At 30.6% G+C, this 16483-nt stretch overlaps 1 protein-coding gene across 1 annotated transcript in view; it reads left to right on the top strand.

The window, feature by feature from the left end:
* Positions 1 to 16238, top strand: part of LOC107632889 (formin-like protein 13) — a 23866-nt gene extending 7628 nt beyond the window's left edge. Inside the window, exons 12-17 of the mRNA XM_016336527.2 lie at positions 8680 to 8774; positions 8923 to 8994; positions 9086 to 9202; positions 9755 to 9823; positions 10068 to 10134; positions 15950 to 16238. Of these exons, the coding sequence (XP_016192013.1) occupies positions 8680 to 8774; positions 8923 to 8994; positions 9086 to 9202; positions 9755 to 9823; positions 10068 to 10134; positions 15950 to 16095 (566 nt within the window). The 3' untranslated portion in view covers positions 16096 to 16238. The remainder of the gene's footprint in view (positions 1 to 8679; positions 8775 to 8922; positions 8995 to 9085; positions 9203 to 9754; positions 9824 to 10067; positions 10135 to 15949) is intronic.

The following is a 16483-nucleotide window of genomic DNA, read 5'->3' as shown; positions in this document are numbered from 1 at the left end:
CTATCAAACAAACATTATTACAAACTAAGTTGATAAAGTTCTTTTTTTTTTAATTGGAAATGGGTTAGACACTTTCGGGGGAAAAAAAAAAAGTGGACGCTCGTGCGATATTGTCTGTCTCGCCTTGCAAATGATCACGAGTTAAGCACGCGGATTACGCAGGCTTTTTTTTAAGGAGGATTTCATTTTCTAGTCTGGACCACTTTTTTTGGCAAGTTAAACGAATCGGACTACGCGGACTTTGACCTGTTTGCTACCCCTAGTTGCTGAGAGTGTGAACCTTTAATTCAAACAGCGGGTTTTTGGCCTATACTTATTCGGGTACCAAATTCACCATAGCTCTATATGTTTCTTCTACACTAGATCTTGCAACTATAGTTTGCTTTTTAGAAAAGCAAGTGATTAGATTTACCCCAAAAACACAACATGCCACCAATTGATTTTCTATCATTCAGATTTTTTCCTAATTAAAATCAGTATAAACAGTGATTTTGAAGGAGCTGCTTCTGTACATATGCAACCCATACCTTGCCACAGACATATTTTGGGTTTTTTTTAACTAACTTCCAATGGTACCTAAGAGGAGTTTGCTTAAACTATGAAACTTTGCATACATAGTAGATAACTCTGGTTGTGAAATATTGAGAGATAATGTAAGCTTTGAACCACTAATCTATACACTGATGTTTATGTAAATTTAGTTATCCCAAATACAGAAATCTTTACCAAGGAAGGTTTGCAACCAACCATCTAACCTTATTGCTGAGCAAGTCATTGTTCATTGTTGTATTTTTCTTGACTATGTAATAATCATCCAACTTCAGTTTTACTGCTCATCTGAATTCATAAGAAACAATGTAGTTCCCCTATGTCTTCAACTTCAAACTTTCCATTTTGCTGGTTAATCACCTAAGAAATAGCAGTTTTGAACTTCTTGTGATTATGACATCCCCTACAATCAACAACACATGTTATTGAGTCTCCTTAAAACCTTGTAAGGACACAAAAATCAGAGGCGGTAGCATTGAACTTGAGATATTGTAGAGTAGTAGAAAGCTTGTAGTACCAAGCCCATGGCACTTACTTCAAGCCATATCCTGTTTTGTTAGTTTGCACAGTAGCTTTTCATCTCCAATTGAGTAACCTTAAGGATGTTTCATGTACACATCTTCCATTAAATTCCTATGGAGAGATGCATTATTGAGATCTAATTTCTCTAATATGCCATGAATTTTTCAATGCAAGTGTTAATACTATCATTATAAAGGTTAGCTTTACAATTGGACAATATATTTAAATTAAATCAAAACCAAGTGTCTGGAAGAATCCTTGTACCACTAAGGTCGCCTTGTATTTTTCGTAGTTGACAATCAGAATTGTACTACACTCTAAACATCCATTTGCTACCAATTGTTTCTCTATTTTCTGGTATGGACAATAATTTCCATGTATTGTTTTTCATTAAGGCATTAGACTCTATATCAATTGCCTCCTTCCATTTTTGATTGACTAGAGTTTCTCTGATCTCACTATTTTAAGTTCTAATGCTAGCCGAAATTCCCAAGATTTCACTACATAAGATTTACTTCTGGTAGTCATTAGATAAATATTGATAACTTGCTATGTTACATTAGGAGGTAGGGTTCGTTCTTGGGAGTACTCTTTCTAGAGTTGAAATTGGTATAGGAATAGGAGTGGCTCAGGGAGCTAAGGGAGGTCGATCAAACCTTGAGATAGGGATAAAAGTGAAAAACCTGGTGAAAAGTGAAAAACCTGGTGACTGAATTTTTTTATTGTTGTGCATATGAGGGATGGATGTAGGTCCAAAATGGTTGGAAAAATTGAGGTTCAGATAAAAATCTATCCAACACTGAAAGCATTAAAAATAATTTTTTCATAATCTGTGCTATTAAATAGATAATACTAAAGATACTCCAAGCAGCAAATATAATGGCAAAAATTAAATAATTAAATACCAGAATTTTTATCTTGGAAAAACCCCTTAAAAGAGGGACAAAAAACCCATAGAACCTAGTCTAGTAAAACTTTCACTATCAAAATAATGGGTACACAATCAGTCTTCTTAGTAGCAATAGAGCATTTCAACAATCAACAAAATACATAATCAAAATTGATGAAATCAACCTAAACCCTCCACAAAAGTAAATATCTCAAATCAGACAAAAGAAAAGACAATACAACTAGCAGGTTATATCCTGATGTTCATCTCTGCACCAAGAACAACATGCTAAAATTTCACAAGAAATGGAGTAAGTTTACCAGTTCAATAGGATCAAAACAACACTGCTCTTTTCTTCCAATTTCTTCTTCTCTTCAGCGTCGAAACCCCACTCTCTCTCACTCTCGGTTCTTTTCTTCTTTCAAAAATGAGAAATACAAACTCTCTATCTTCTCTTACCGTGGCATATAGCCACTTTCTTTCTTTTATTTATTTATTTTTTTGTTTTAAGTTGTGGGTCCCACCAATAAATCTCCTCTTCACCGATTCAAGTGAGAATAGACTACTCTACTAAATCCGTCTTCTCTTTGCAAGAATCAAATTTTATTGCAGGTAAACTCTTAGTCATCATATCTAAACCATTGTCATATGTATCTTCTTAAGTGCATATGATTTCATCTCAAGCGTTTGACGTATCCAATGATACTTCACTTCTATGTGCTTCGATCTAGAGTGAAACGTCGGATTCTTGTTGAGATAGATAATACTTTGGCCGTCACAAAATAACACAAACTTCTCTTGATTGATGCCTAACTCTTGTAGAAATTTCTTCATCCACAAGAGTTTCCTAGAAGCTTCAACAACAACAATGTACTCTGCCTCTGTAGTAGACAAAGCAACACATTTCTGAAGTTAAAATTGCCACGACACAGCTCCCCCTGTAAAAGTCATCATATAACCAGAAGTAGACTTCCTTAAATCAATATCCCCAGGAATATCTGTATCTGTGTAGCCATCCAACACAGGTTGGCCACTTCCAAAGCATAAACAAATTCTGAAAGCACCATTAAGATATCTGAGAATTCACTTCACTGCTTGCTAGTATTCTTTGCCAGGATTAGAGAAAAATTGACTAACAACTCCAACAGCATGATCAATATCTGGTTTGGTACAAACCATAGCATACATCAAACTGCCAACTACAAATGCATATGAAATCTTCTTCATTTCTTCTTTCTCTTTCTCACCTGTAGGACATTGCTGCGAACTCAGCTTGAAATGACTAGCAAGTGGAATACTAACAGGTTTAGAATTACTCATGCTAAACCTCTCTAAAACCTTCTCAGTGTACTTCTGCTGCGATAACCACGGTTTTTCATTTTTTCTGTCACGAGTGATATTCATGCCAAAGATTTTCTTTGCAGGACCCAAATCCTTCATAGCAAAGGATTTGTTCAAGTCTTTCTTAAGACTTTCAATCTTTTTAGTGTCGACTAACAATCAACATGTCATTAACATAAAGTAAGAGAATTATAAAATCACCATCAGAGAATTTTTTAACATATACACAATGATAAGAAGAAGTCTTACTATACTCATGACCTTCCATGAAGGAATCAAATTTTGTGTACCACTACCTTGATGCTTGCTTCAGCCCATATAAGCTCTTTTTCAATTTGCATATAAGATGCTCCCTTTCTTTAACCTCGAAACCTTCTGGTTGCTCTATATAAATTTCTTTATCTATATCACCGTGAAGAAATGCAGTCTTCACATCAAGCTTCTCAACCTCTAAATTCAAGCTAGCCGCCAATCCAAGCACAACTCGAATAGAAGGTATCTTCACAACTTGAGAGAAAATTCAAGCTAGCCGCCAATCCAAGCACAACTCGAATAGAAGACATCTTCACAACTTGAGAGAAAATCTCTTCAAAATCAATACCTTTCTTCTACTCAAAGCCTTTCATAACCAACCGAACTTTGTACCTTGGTTGTGAGACATTTTCGTCCGCTTTCAATTTGAACACCCATTTATTCTTGAATGCTCTTTTATCCTTCGACAGCATCACCAATTCAAATGTATGATTCTCATGCAAGGATTTTATTTCTTCTTGCATGGCCTTCAACCAATCTTTTTTATGCTCATTAGACATAGCTTCCTGGTAGCTCTCTGACTCTCCAGTCTCAGTGTTCATCACATACTCATGAGGAGAATATCTCTGAGAAGGGTGACACTCTCTGGTAGATCTTCTCAATTCAAGCTCAATTGGTGGTTCGGATGAAACTTTAACATCTAGTGAAACTTCTGCATCTGGCACCTCAAGTTGAGGTGTAGGTTCATCATGGAAATCATCACCATCATTATCAACTTGTACATCTCCCTCATCAACAAGGGGTCTAATGGAAGGACCAGGTTCATCATCAGCAAAATGTCTAACAATTATTGTTGGCTTATTTGTCTTCTCAAGGTCTTCAATAGTTTGGTCTTCAAGAAAAATTACATCTCGCCTTTTAATTATTTTCTTACTCACCGGATTCCATAATCTATAACTAAAGTCTTCGTGACTATAACCCATGAAGATATGCCACTTTGACTTTCCATCAAGTTTGGACCTTTCATCTCTTAAAATGTGAACAAAAGTCTTGCAGTTGAACATTCGCAAGTGACTATAGGAGACATATTTTTCTCTCCAAACTTTCTCTGGAACATCACCATTTATTGGAACTGAAGGAGAAATGCTGATCAAATCTACTGCAGTTCTCATTACTTCATCCCAAAAGAATTTAGGCATCTTTGCATGAGAGTATACACCTGACTCTATCATTGATAGTGCGAGTCATTGTCTCTGTAACTCCATTATATTGAGAAGTCTTATAAACCGTCTTTTTAAGCTTGATCTCAAATTCTTTACAATACTCTTCAAATGGACCCATGTATTCATTACCATTATCTGCTCGAACACATTTCAATATTTTCTTTGTGTTTTTCTTTCAACACTTGCATGGAAGTGTTTGAAGATACCGATCACTTGGTCTTTAGATTTTAAAATAAAAGTCCACACTTTTCGAGAATAATCATTAATAAAAGTAACAAAATATGATGCACCACTTAATGTCTTAGCATCCATAGTGTGAACTAAATATAGAATATATGACCTCCTATGAGGTCCAGAACTATGAAATAATATTGTAGCATGCTTTCCATCAAAACAATGAGTACAAGTATTTAAACTTGTACCTTTTACAGAAAGTGAGTACTTCTTGGCTAAGACACTTAGTCATTTCTCGCTCAAGTGACCAAGATGCATATGCCACAAATCAGAAGAGGAATCATCAGCTAAATTCACCTCATCTTTGTACAACTTTGCTTGCAACCGGTAGAGAATAGTGAGACTATTATCTTCTTTAGCAACAATGACAGCCCCTTTGGTAATCTTGCATTTTTTACTACCGAAAGAAATGCAATATCTCTTTTGATCCAATGTCTTCACTAAAATCATAATAAACCACATATCTGGTGCACGCCTAACATTCTTCAACTGCAACTTGCATCCTATGTTGATTTCAAGCCGCACATCACCCATACCAATAATAACACATACTCATTTATCTCCCAATTTGATCTTGCCAAAATTTTCAACAGTATAATAAGTGAAAAATTTATGCCTCATAGTGACATGACATGAGGCACTAGAGTCTATAATCCAAGTGAAATCATCACAGACAAGATTAACATAATTTTCATCATATGTGATAAAAACATCTTCATAAATAATAGCAGTAGTTTTGTTATCACTATATTTACCTTTGTCTTCGTTCCTTTCCCTTGATTGTTCTCTTTTCAAGAACCTACAATACCTCTTGATATGTCCCGACTTGCCACAATAGTGACAAATGAACTCCTTTTTTGTCTTGTACTTTCCTCTTGACTTGCCTCGACTCTCTAACCTGTCAGAACTGTAAGGTTTTCTACTTTGACTTCTCTCCCGTGACTCTGAAACAAGTACTTCTGACTGAGAGGAGGCATTAATCAAACTCCACTTTTTTCTTCTGACTTCTTTATTCAACATGCTCTCTTTAATTATTGCTAACGTCAACTTCTCTTTTGGAGCTGAGTTAGTCAGTGTCCCAATCAAAATTTTTCAACTATTAGGTAAGGAACTCAACAACAAGACTTGCAACTCATCATTTAAAGTGATTTCATTATTTGTCAGTTAGTTCACCGTCTCCCAAAAAATACTCAAGTACTCCGACATTAATTTATGTTCAATATACTTCATATTGACAAGCTTCCTAATAAAAAATACTTTGTTTTGCATATTCTTCCTCTCATATAACTCTTTCAATTTCTTCCACATCTTCTCAGTATCATTAGTTTCAGTATCAACATGTGGATACACAGTGAGATCAAGCCATTGTCTAATCAAAGCAACTGCCTTCTTATTCAACTTCTTCCATTTAGCATCGAATTTGGTACCTCTGGATTTATTCCCCTCCACAGAATCATACAAGTCCTTGCTGTACAGCATATCTTCTAAGAATTTCTTCCAAATCGAATAATTTTTGGAATTCAATATGACCATATTTGTCCCATGAGTATTTTTCTCTATTTAATCAGCACAGAAATAAATAACCAAAGATCTGGATACCACTTTGTTGAAAAAATTGAAGTTCAGATAAAAACCTATCTAACAGTGGAAGTACCAAAATAATTTTTTCACAACCTGTGCAATTAAATAGGCAACACCAAAGACACTCCAAGCAGCAAATATAATGGTAGAAATTAAATAATCAAACACCAAAATTTTTATCGTGAAAATTTCCTCCCCCCAAAAGAGGAAAAAACCTACGGGACCTAATCCAGTAAAACTTCTACTATTAAAATAATGCGTACGCAATCAGTCTTTCTAGTAACACTAGGGCATATCAACAATCAATAAAATACATCATTAAAATTGATGAAATCAACCAAAACCCTCCACAAAAGTGGATATTTTGAATCATACAAAATAGAAGGTAATACAACTAGTAAGTTATATCCTAATGGTAATCTCTACACAGGACCAACATGCTAAAATTTCACAAAAATAGAGCAAATTTATAAGTTCAATAAAATCAAAATGGCACTACTCTTTTCCCCCAATTTCTTCTTCTCTTCGGCGTCGAAACCCCTCTCTATCACTCTCGGTTCTTTTCTTCTTTTAAAAATAAAGAGATACAAATTTTCTTTCTTCTCTTACCGTGGCATATAGCCACTTTCTTTCTTATATCTATTTAGAGTAAACTATCATTTCTACCCACAAAAGTTGAAAACGCTGACATATCTACCCATAGAAAATGAAAATTACCATTTGTACCCATAAAAAATAATTTTTACAAGCAAAATTATCCAAATCCTAAAAAATTAAATAAAATCTTAAACTACTCCTCTCTCTACCACTAAATTTAGGGATTTTAGGTAATTTTTTAGTGCTTGGATAATTTTGTTATGCGAAATTCATATTTCATGGGTACAAATGATAATTTCCTTTTCCTATGAGTAGATATGTCAGCGTTTTCAACTTTCGTGAGTAGAAATGGTAGTTTACTCATCTATTTATTTATCATTTTAAGTCGTGGGTTCTACTTGACTTGGAAACCACCAACAAAAATTTAGTAGTTTTTAAACCGGTGAGGACTTTTTTAGGATGACAGAGATGGACGATGAGATAAAGATGAGGCTAGCATTCTTGTTAGTGGATTGATTGCTGCAAGAAAATTTCCATCCTTGTAGAAAAATCTTTTCTCATCAAACACCACATTTCTAATTATAGTTATTTTTCTAACTTGAGCGAGACTTTGTAAGAAGTCGCATAGCCTAATAAGATACATGGAGATTACCTGAGTTCTAATTTGTATTTGTTATAAGATCTGAGGTGTGGGAAGCACAAGTATCAAAATATTTTGAAAATTATCATAAGATGGTTTTTTATTAAGCAGTTTTTTAATTGGTAATTATGTAATATTGGTGTACAGAGAGCATTTATGAGTTACACTACTATGGTAAAGGTTGCACCCTAGTAGTTTATAAGCATTCCAACCCAAGAAAAAATATTAACCTCATTGCTATAATTATTTTAATTTTACAGACTATTCAGACTATCAGTAAAATATTATTGAATTTTTTTAAGAGGAGTGTTAGGGCCAATAACTTTTGTAATTTGTAGCCATCAAGTAGCCATCAATGATGTTTTTAATGGTGTGAGATTTCATCTAATAATATGAAATTACTCACTTTTCTTTTACTGATTATATGCTGACCAAAATTTAATAAAGTTGCTAACCTCTAAACTCTTCCTCTTTTTAATATAGATAATTTATCCACGCATTTTAACCGAGTCTAGGCTGTCAATAAAACTCGATTTTCTTTTTTGAGACAAATAACTTAAAGATATATTTTTTTTTGGAAAAGTATAAGTAACCAACAAGATTTTTGAACAATGTGTAAACAATGTGAATTAATAGGGTTAAAAGAGTAAATTTAATTAGTAGCATTAAATTAGAGTGTAGTATATTTTCATTTGATTGGTGGTTGTTTATGTTGTTCAAAATTTTCATTGTTCCCCTAGCACTCCCCTCTCTTTTTTTACTTCTATTTCTTCTGGAAGAAATAGTTAGGTTAATGTACAAACAGACGAGCTCTATACAACATACTTATTTGTATTCTCCAACCTTTATAGGTTCTGCCATTGGATTTAAATTAGATAGTCTTCTTAAACTCTCAGAGACACGTGCACGGAATACAAAGATAACTCTCATGCATTATCTTTGTAAGGTACATGATTTTTCTATTTTTTTTTTTTGTTTTTGTTCGATTTCCTATCTATTTTGGCATTAGACAGCTTTCTAGCTATGTTGTCCACCAGCATTTTTAATTGGGATAATACATTGGATAGTTTTTTCATTACTTTCATCACATATAGGTTTTGGAAAATAAGCTTCCAGAAGTTTTAGACTTCACAAATGATCTTCCGAATTTAGAGCCAGCAACAAAGGTTTGGATTTTTTTATGGCAAATCATTTTCAATTTTTTTGACATATATTGTGCATTTGTAGTTAATACTTACGTATGATATTATGATGCAGATCCAAATGAACTTTCTTGCAGAGGAGATGCAAGCTGTAAGTAAAGGATTAGAAAAAGTTGAGCATGAACTACTAACCTCAGAAAAGGATGGTTCTATATCAGAAATTTTCTGCAAGGTATAATGCTTTTCGCAGCAACTATATATCATGAATTATTTCCTTATTCTTGTGTTTTTTCCTATTTTAATTTATTCATTTCCTTTCTTTAGTAATTCACATTTCCTAAATTAACTTCACATAGCCATAAAGAATTGTTTCGTTTAAAGAGTAATGGATTCTATTTCTCATATTCAAATTCGTTTGTGAAGTTGTTAAAATGGTGAAACAAAACACCAACTACAAGTTTGTAAACATGTATATATATTTCATTAAAAGTAAAAGGATAATACTTTGGCAAATAGGAAACTCAAGTGAAGAGTAAAAATTGTTTATTTTACAATAAAAATTATTTTTTAAATTTAATTACAATTTTCAGCCTTTAGCCAACTTTACTCTTTTGGAAAGAAATTCTCAAAGAAAAGATTATCCATATCACAACCATCCACAATAAGTATATAATATTGAGAAATTCTTATGTGAAAGTCCTTAATAAACTATTCTTGGATAATGTTTAAATTTTTATTCAACAAAATTTTCTCCTTCTTTAAACTATTATTTATTTTTCTTCAGAATCTGAAAGAGTTCCTACGTTCTGCGGATGTTGAAGTCCGTGCATTGGCTTCGCTATATTCTATTGTGGTAGGCCTGGGCGTAGATATATATTATATTAAAAATTAAAATAAATATTTAAATTGACCTCCAAAAAAATTTAAATTAAATACTTTAATCCTTATAAATTTTTATATTCTAAGAATCTTCGAGAATTATATTCATCAAACAGATTAGCCTGATTTAAAATTTTTTGGAGATCAAATTTAAATGTTTATTCTATCAATTAAATGCTATGATTTATTTAGGTTATTAATTATTACATTTTTTATAGGGTAGGAATGTGGATGCCTTAATTATTTATTTTGGAGAAGATCCATCTCGCTGCACTTTTGAGCAAGGTGAGTAAAGGAGTCAAATATAATTGTCATTTTAATTAGTGCTGGTTTATATATTAGCTATCATTTACCCTTGTTTTCATGATTGTTTTCGATTTCCATATTGTAGTTCTGGTTTTTTTGCTTGAGTTTTTACTAAATCAAGTCAATTGAGATCCTTCTTATTACACGATGGACCGAAATTTCATGGACATGTAATACAAAGATCATGCTATTAATTAATAATTAATAAAATTTGAATAAATCCATACAGTAATAAAATACATAAAAATTAGGGTAAAAAACGTATATGAGCCAAGGAGAGTTCAAAATTACCTAAATTCACCAAATAAAATTTTGATACATCATTCTACCAAAGAACAAATTAATGTAATTCGAATCAATACAATTCGAATTAGATTTGTATGTAATTCGAATTGATATAATTCGAATTACTTGAAAGCATTGACAACACGTAATTCAAATCAATATGTCACGAATTATAAACATAGAGTTCGAATGGTATGAATTCGAATTAGTAGGGAGACGTGCTTTGAAGGGAGTTCGAATCAAGTTGATTCGAATTACTCTATTTTTGAAACTAGTAGTAATTCGAAACAATATAATTCGAATTACTCCCTTTTCGTAACAAATTCTAATAAATTTTTTAATGAATTTATTTAAATTATACTACAAAAAATATTTAATTCTATGCAAAATAATTTTAAAAAAATATCTTAAAAAATATTTTTAAATTATTTTGCATACAATAAAATATTTTTTTGTGGTATAATTTAAATAAATTTATTAAAAAATATTCATGAGCTATCAAGAATGGGCAGAAGAGTATTGTATATAATTCAAATTGCTCACCGTATAATTTGAATAAGGCTTGGTTTGGTAAAGCTTTTACTTTTTAAGAGTAGCTTATGAAAGCTGTCTTTTAAAAGACGACTTTTTAAAGGCTACAGCACTTGCGTTTGGTAAAATCACATTAAAAATAGTTTTTAATAAGCACAAGTATGGTAATTGTGTTTGGTAAAATAGCTTTTAAAAATTTAAAAAAATATATAATAAACATATTTATAACGAAGAATAATATTTTTTTTTAAATTTTAGAGACCAATAATTTAAATATTTATTTGATTTACTCTCTATATTAATATAAATAGAGTTATCATTAGTCAATAATAAAACTTGTACTGATACGTCTATTACCTATTTATATATATTGACTCACTTATACAAATCACAAAAAATGAGACACATATCTCAAGTAAAATTATATGAAGATTGTATTAGAATTTGTGAAGGTTTGGTTGAAAAATTAGAAATATATGAGGATTCCAACAGCAATATAATGACAGTAAATATGTGTGAAAAAATAAATAAAATATATTTTTAATTGTTTTGTATGGAATAAAATATTTTTTTTAATTTCTAAATTATTATTGACTATGTAGAGTATTTTATTTAAAATTTGAGTACATGCATGTATTTACCTAAGTTATTAAAACATTACAAATTTTTATAGTACTCCTAACATTTTTTAAGCCATTTTTTTAAATTATTTTGCATAGAATAAAATATTTTTTGTAGTATAATTTAAATAAATTTATTAAAAAAAATTATTAAAAAATATTTATGAGCTATTAAAAATGGACAAAAGTGTATTGTATGGAATTCGAATTGATAACTCATTAATATTTTAAAGAAATCTCGTGATCAGCATTTATGCATTAAAAAAAAGTTAACAAAAAATTTAATTACGAAAAAATATTTTAATAAATTTATTTAAATTATACCACAAAAAATATTTTATTGTATGCAAAATAATTTAAAAAATATTTTTTAAGCTATTTTTTTAAAATTATTTTGCATAGAATAAAATATTTTTTGTAGTATAATTTAAATAAATTCATTAAAAAAATTTATTAGAATTTGTTACGAAAAGAGAGTAATTCGAATTATATCGTTTCGAATTACTACTAGTTTCGAAAATAGAGTAATTCGAATCAACTTGATTCGAACTCCCTTCAAAGCACGTCTCTCTACTAATTCGAATTGATATAATTCGAACTCTATGTTTATAATTCGTGACATATTGATTCGAATTACGTGTTGTCAATGCTTTCAAGTAATTCGAATTATATCAATTCGAATTACATACAAATCTAATTCGAATTATATTGATTTGAATTACATTAATTTGTTCTTTGGTAGAATGATGTATCAGAATTTTATTTGGCGGATTTAGATAATTTTAAACTCCCCTTGGCTCATATACGTTTTTTACCCTAAAAATTATTAGTTACTCCGATAACACATCAAAACTTTTACTGTCACCAATTAATTTGTGCCATGTGGACAAAATTTATTTTACTACAACACGTTTTAATATTACTCACAGCAAAACTGTCAATAAAATTATATTGGTGAATAATCTACTAAAAATCCAATCCAATTAAACTAACGACTAGACTATCGGTAAAATTAAATTATTAATACTGATGAAAAAGCCATCAATAATATTAGCATCGACAAAATAATTAAAAAAATTAATTATAGTATTATAAAATTAAAGGAAAACTTACTGCGGTCGCAATGACAGCGATCGAATATTTGATTTGAGCTCCGAGACAAGAGAAAATATAGAGAAAAGGTGCCGTAGTGAGAGAGAGAGAGTAGAGAGAGAGAAGTGAGAATCTGAAATGGGAGATGGAAGAGGAAAGTGGAAATAGATCTTTTTCAATGAAAAAAATACTTAAAAAAATAAAATATGATATTTCACCTTTAATTCTATAAGTGGAATCAAAATTAAATAAAAAAAAATAATAAATAGTTAGATTTAACATTTGACAGCATTTTTTTTCATTAAAAAGGATCCACTCCATAACAAAAGGGGTGTAAATTTAAAATCGAATTTGTCTTCTACCGACAGTAACGAAACACTGCGTTAAGCTGTGGTAATATACAGCTAGGCGCGAAAATTAAAAAGTTTCACCTGTTCATTTTACCACCGGCATAACTGTTGGTAATTTACAACGTTAAATTCATTTATTTTATTCAAATTACTAACTACCTAGCCGTGAGTAATCAATAAAAAAATTAAAGGTTAACTACCAAAAATGTTTTTGAATTATTCAAATGCTGACAAAAATACACCCAAATTTTATTATTGACAAAAATGTCTTTAAATAATTTAAAAACATAACAACAATACTCAATAGTAAATATATATTTTCAAAAAATTCCTTAAAAATTAAATTTTAATGTAATTTTTTACAAACATAATTAAAAAAATGAGATATTATTATTCTTAAAATTTGGTGATTTTTTTCTAAGTATATATTTTTTATGATTTTTTAAAAGTATTATTAGTTGTTAACAAAAAAATTACAAAAAAAATATATACTCAATGAAAAATACCAAATTTTAAGAATAATAATATCTCAGTTTTTTAATCATGCTTGCAAAAAATTACATCAAAATTCAATCTCTAATGTATTTTTTGAGAAATACATATTTAATGTTAGATAATCTTGCAAAAAAACTAACATTAAATATGTATTTCTCAAAAAATATATTAGAGATTGAATTTTGATGCAATTTTTTGCAAGCATGATTAAATAAAATTTAGTGATTTTTTGTTAAGTATATATTGTTTTGTGATTTTTTAAAAGTATTATTGGTTGTTAAAAAAAATTATAAAAAAAATATATGCTTAACGAAAAATCACCAATTTTTATCTATAATAATATCTTATTTTTATAATCATGCTTGCAAAAAATTGCATCAAACTTTAATCTCTAAAGTATTTTTTGAAAATATATATTTACTGTTGGGTATTGTTGTTGTGTTTTTAAATTATTTGAAGGCATTTTTGTCGATAGTAAAATTCGGGGGTATTTTTGTCAGCGTCTGAATAACTTGAGAGCGTTTTTAGTGGTTAACCCTTTAAAAAATAATACACTCGTTTTGCTCTCTTATTTTTAAAAGGGTTAAGTACGATTTTAGTCCCTAACATAGAGGCTAAAAATTTATTTCATCTCCAGCCTTTTTTCGCTACAAAATAGTCTGAAGGTTTAACTTAATTTTAAAATTGTTCTTTTTACCAAATTTTTTATTTTTATTATCAAATTATCTCTAACTAAAAAAATATAAAATAAAACAAAAAGAAAACGGGGAAAGGGGGAAGGGAAGGTCGCGCTTTTTGGGGGGGGCGTTGTTCCAGAAAAGGGGAAAGGGAGAAGGGAAGGTGGGGAATCTCCACGTCGCCACCGCTGCTTCCTCGCCACTGCTCCTTTCTTCCTCAGTACACACTCACACTAACGGCAAGAGAGGAGAGAGCAGAGGGAGAGAGAAAGAGAAGAGAGGAACGGAACCGTTCTCGTTGCCACACTCCTGCCTTCGTCGCGATTCGCAGTGCCGCCGACCACCACAGAGCCCTCCTTGTCGCGATTTGCAACCCGCCACCACCGCATCACCATTCTCGTCGCAATTCGCGGTGTCGCCACCACTGCCGCAGCCCTTTTCACGCGATCCACCACCACCACCGCAGCTCTCCTCCCCTCGCGATTTGCAGTTAACAGCCCCTCCTTCTCCACCACCGCCTCGAAGTCCCTACAGTTCTGTTTCAAATTTTTATTCCTTTTTCTTTAATTTTTCATATTTAAAGGAATGTGTTTTACTTCTGTTTATTCTATTGTTGTTGTTGATGTTGATGTTTCTGGTTGCTTCTGTTTATTTCTTTTATTCCATTGTTGTTGTTGATACTTCTAGTTGCTTCTGCCTATGCCTGCTTCTATTTTTGCTTCTGGTTCTGGTTCTACTTTTGTTGTTGCTCTGATTCCATTATTTATTGTTATTATTGTTGTTGTTCTTTTAGTTGTTGTTGTTTGATTGTTGTTATTCTGCTTCTGCTTTCTGTTTCTACCTGCTTCGGTTTCTGCGTTTGCTTGTGCTTCTGTGCTTCTCTTCTGGTTATTTTGGGGAAGAAGAGGGAATGAGTGTTCGGACGATCTTAAAATTAAGTTAAACCTTTAGAACTATTTGTAGTGAAAAAAAGGTCAAAGACGAAATAAATTTTCGACCTCTACGTTAGGAACCAAAATCGTACTTAATCCTTTTCAAACTCGTTTTTTAAAAGAATGAAATACAAATCTTTTTGGAGATAATATATTATAATAATATCTTCTTTCAATTTCTTCTAATAAATTTTTATAAAAACAATTTATGAAGTTAGCGTTTATTAGGAGAAAGTAAAATATGTTTGTGATAGTTATGGAATAAATTATTTAAATAAACACGATTTTTTTTTTAAAAGTAATTTGATTTTATAAATCTTTTGAGTCATACATAATCTATATTGTCATAATAAAGTGGACTATAATTTTAAAAAACGTATATTTTCGTAATGTTATTTTACGGATAAAAATACTAGTTTATTGACTATATAGAATTCTTGATAGGTTCAATATAACCATAATTATATTATCACACACAAGGATTAACTAAAAGGTGGAATAGCTTAATTTGTTGGACCTAATCCACTAGGTTGCTCCTCAATTTATTTATTTTTTATTTTTTAGATTTTCCATGTTTTAAGCTATTTAAGTGAACTAATTAAGAACCGAAACTAATATGAACTAATAGTTCATTTTACTATTTTTCTTTCAAGCGTATTACATAATATTCTTAATTTTTTTCATTGAAAAATTTCCTTATTATTAATTAAACTCCTTCAAAAGGTAGTCTTGTATTCTTTCCGTAATAGTGATATATATAGTGTTATCAAGTAGCAATTGCGTGCTAATTACTTTTGGTAATTTGTTTTCAGTTGTCACAACTTTGCACAACTTCACTGGAATGTTTTGTAAAGCCCAGGAAGAGCACTTCAAGGAGCTTGAGCTTGAAATGAAGAAAACTAAAGAAAAAGATAAAAAGAAATACAAAAAGATAAAAAGAAATACAAATCAAAACTGACATTACCGAATACCGATACCAATTCACACTAAGTTTGCCAATTAAATGATGATTAAATGAACAACAATCTTTTAGAATTAGTACAAGTGAATGTGCATTGATGGTTTATTTGTTGTACAAATAACACTAATAATATAATACGAGCAAAGTTAAGTAGTGACTAACTTTTTTTAATTAATATCAGTTATTTTTTTAATTATTTAATTTAATTTAAATTTACACATTAAATCATCAACTATTAAATATTAACCTTAAATTCTAAAATATAAACTTAATTCTTAAAATTAGCTAATTATTAAAAGTTGGCTCCTATGTTTTTTCGTTAGTAAAATAGAAAGGATTTTATTAAGTAGACAATGATTTTTGTAAACAACATAAATAATAGACT

Source organism: Arachis ipaensis, chromosome B03 (genome assembly GCF_000816755.2).
Source record: "Arachis ipaensis cultivar K30076 chromosome B03, Araip1.1, whole genome shotgun sequence".
NCBI lineage: Eukaryota > Viridiplantae > Streptophyta > Magnoliopsida > Fabales > Fabaceae > Arachis > Arachis ipaensis.
The sequence above is the reverse complement of the archived record's forward strand: the minus strand, read 5'-3'. Positions and strand labels throughout refer to the sequence as shown.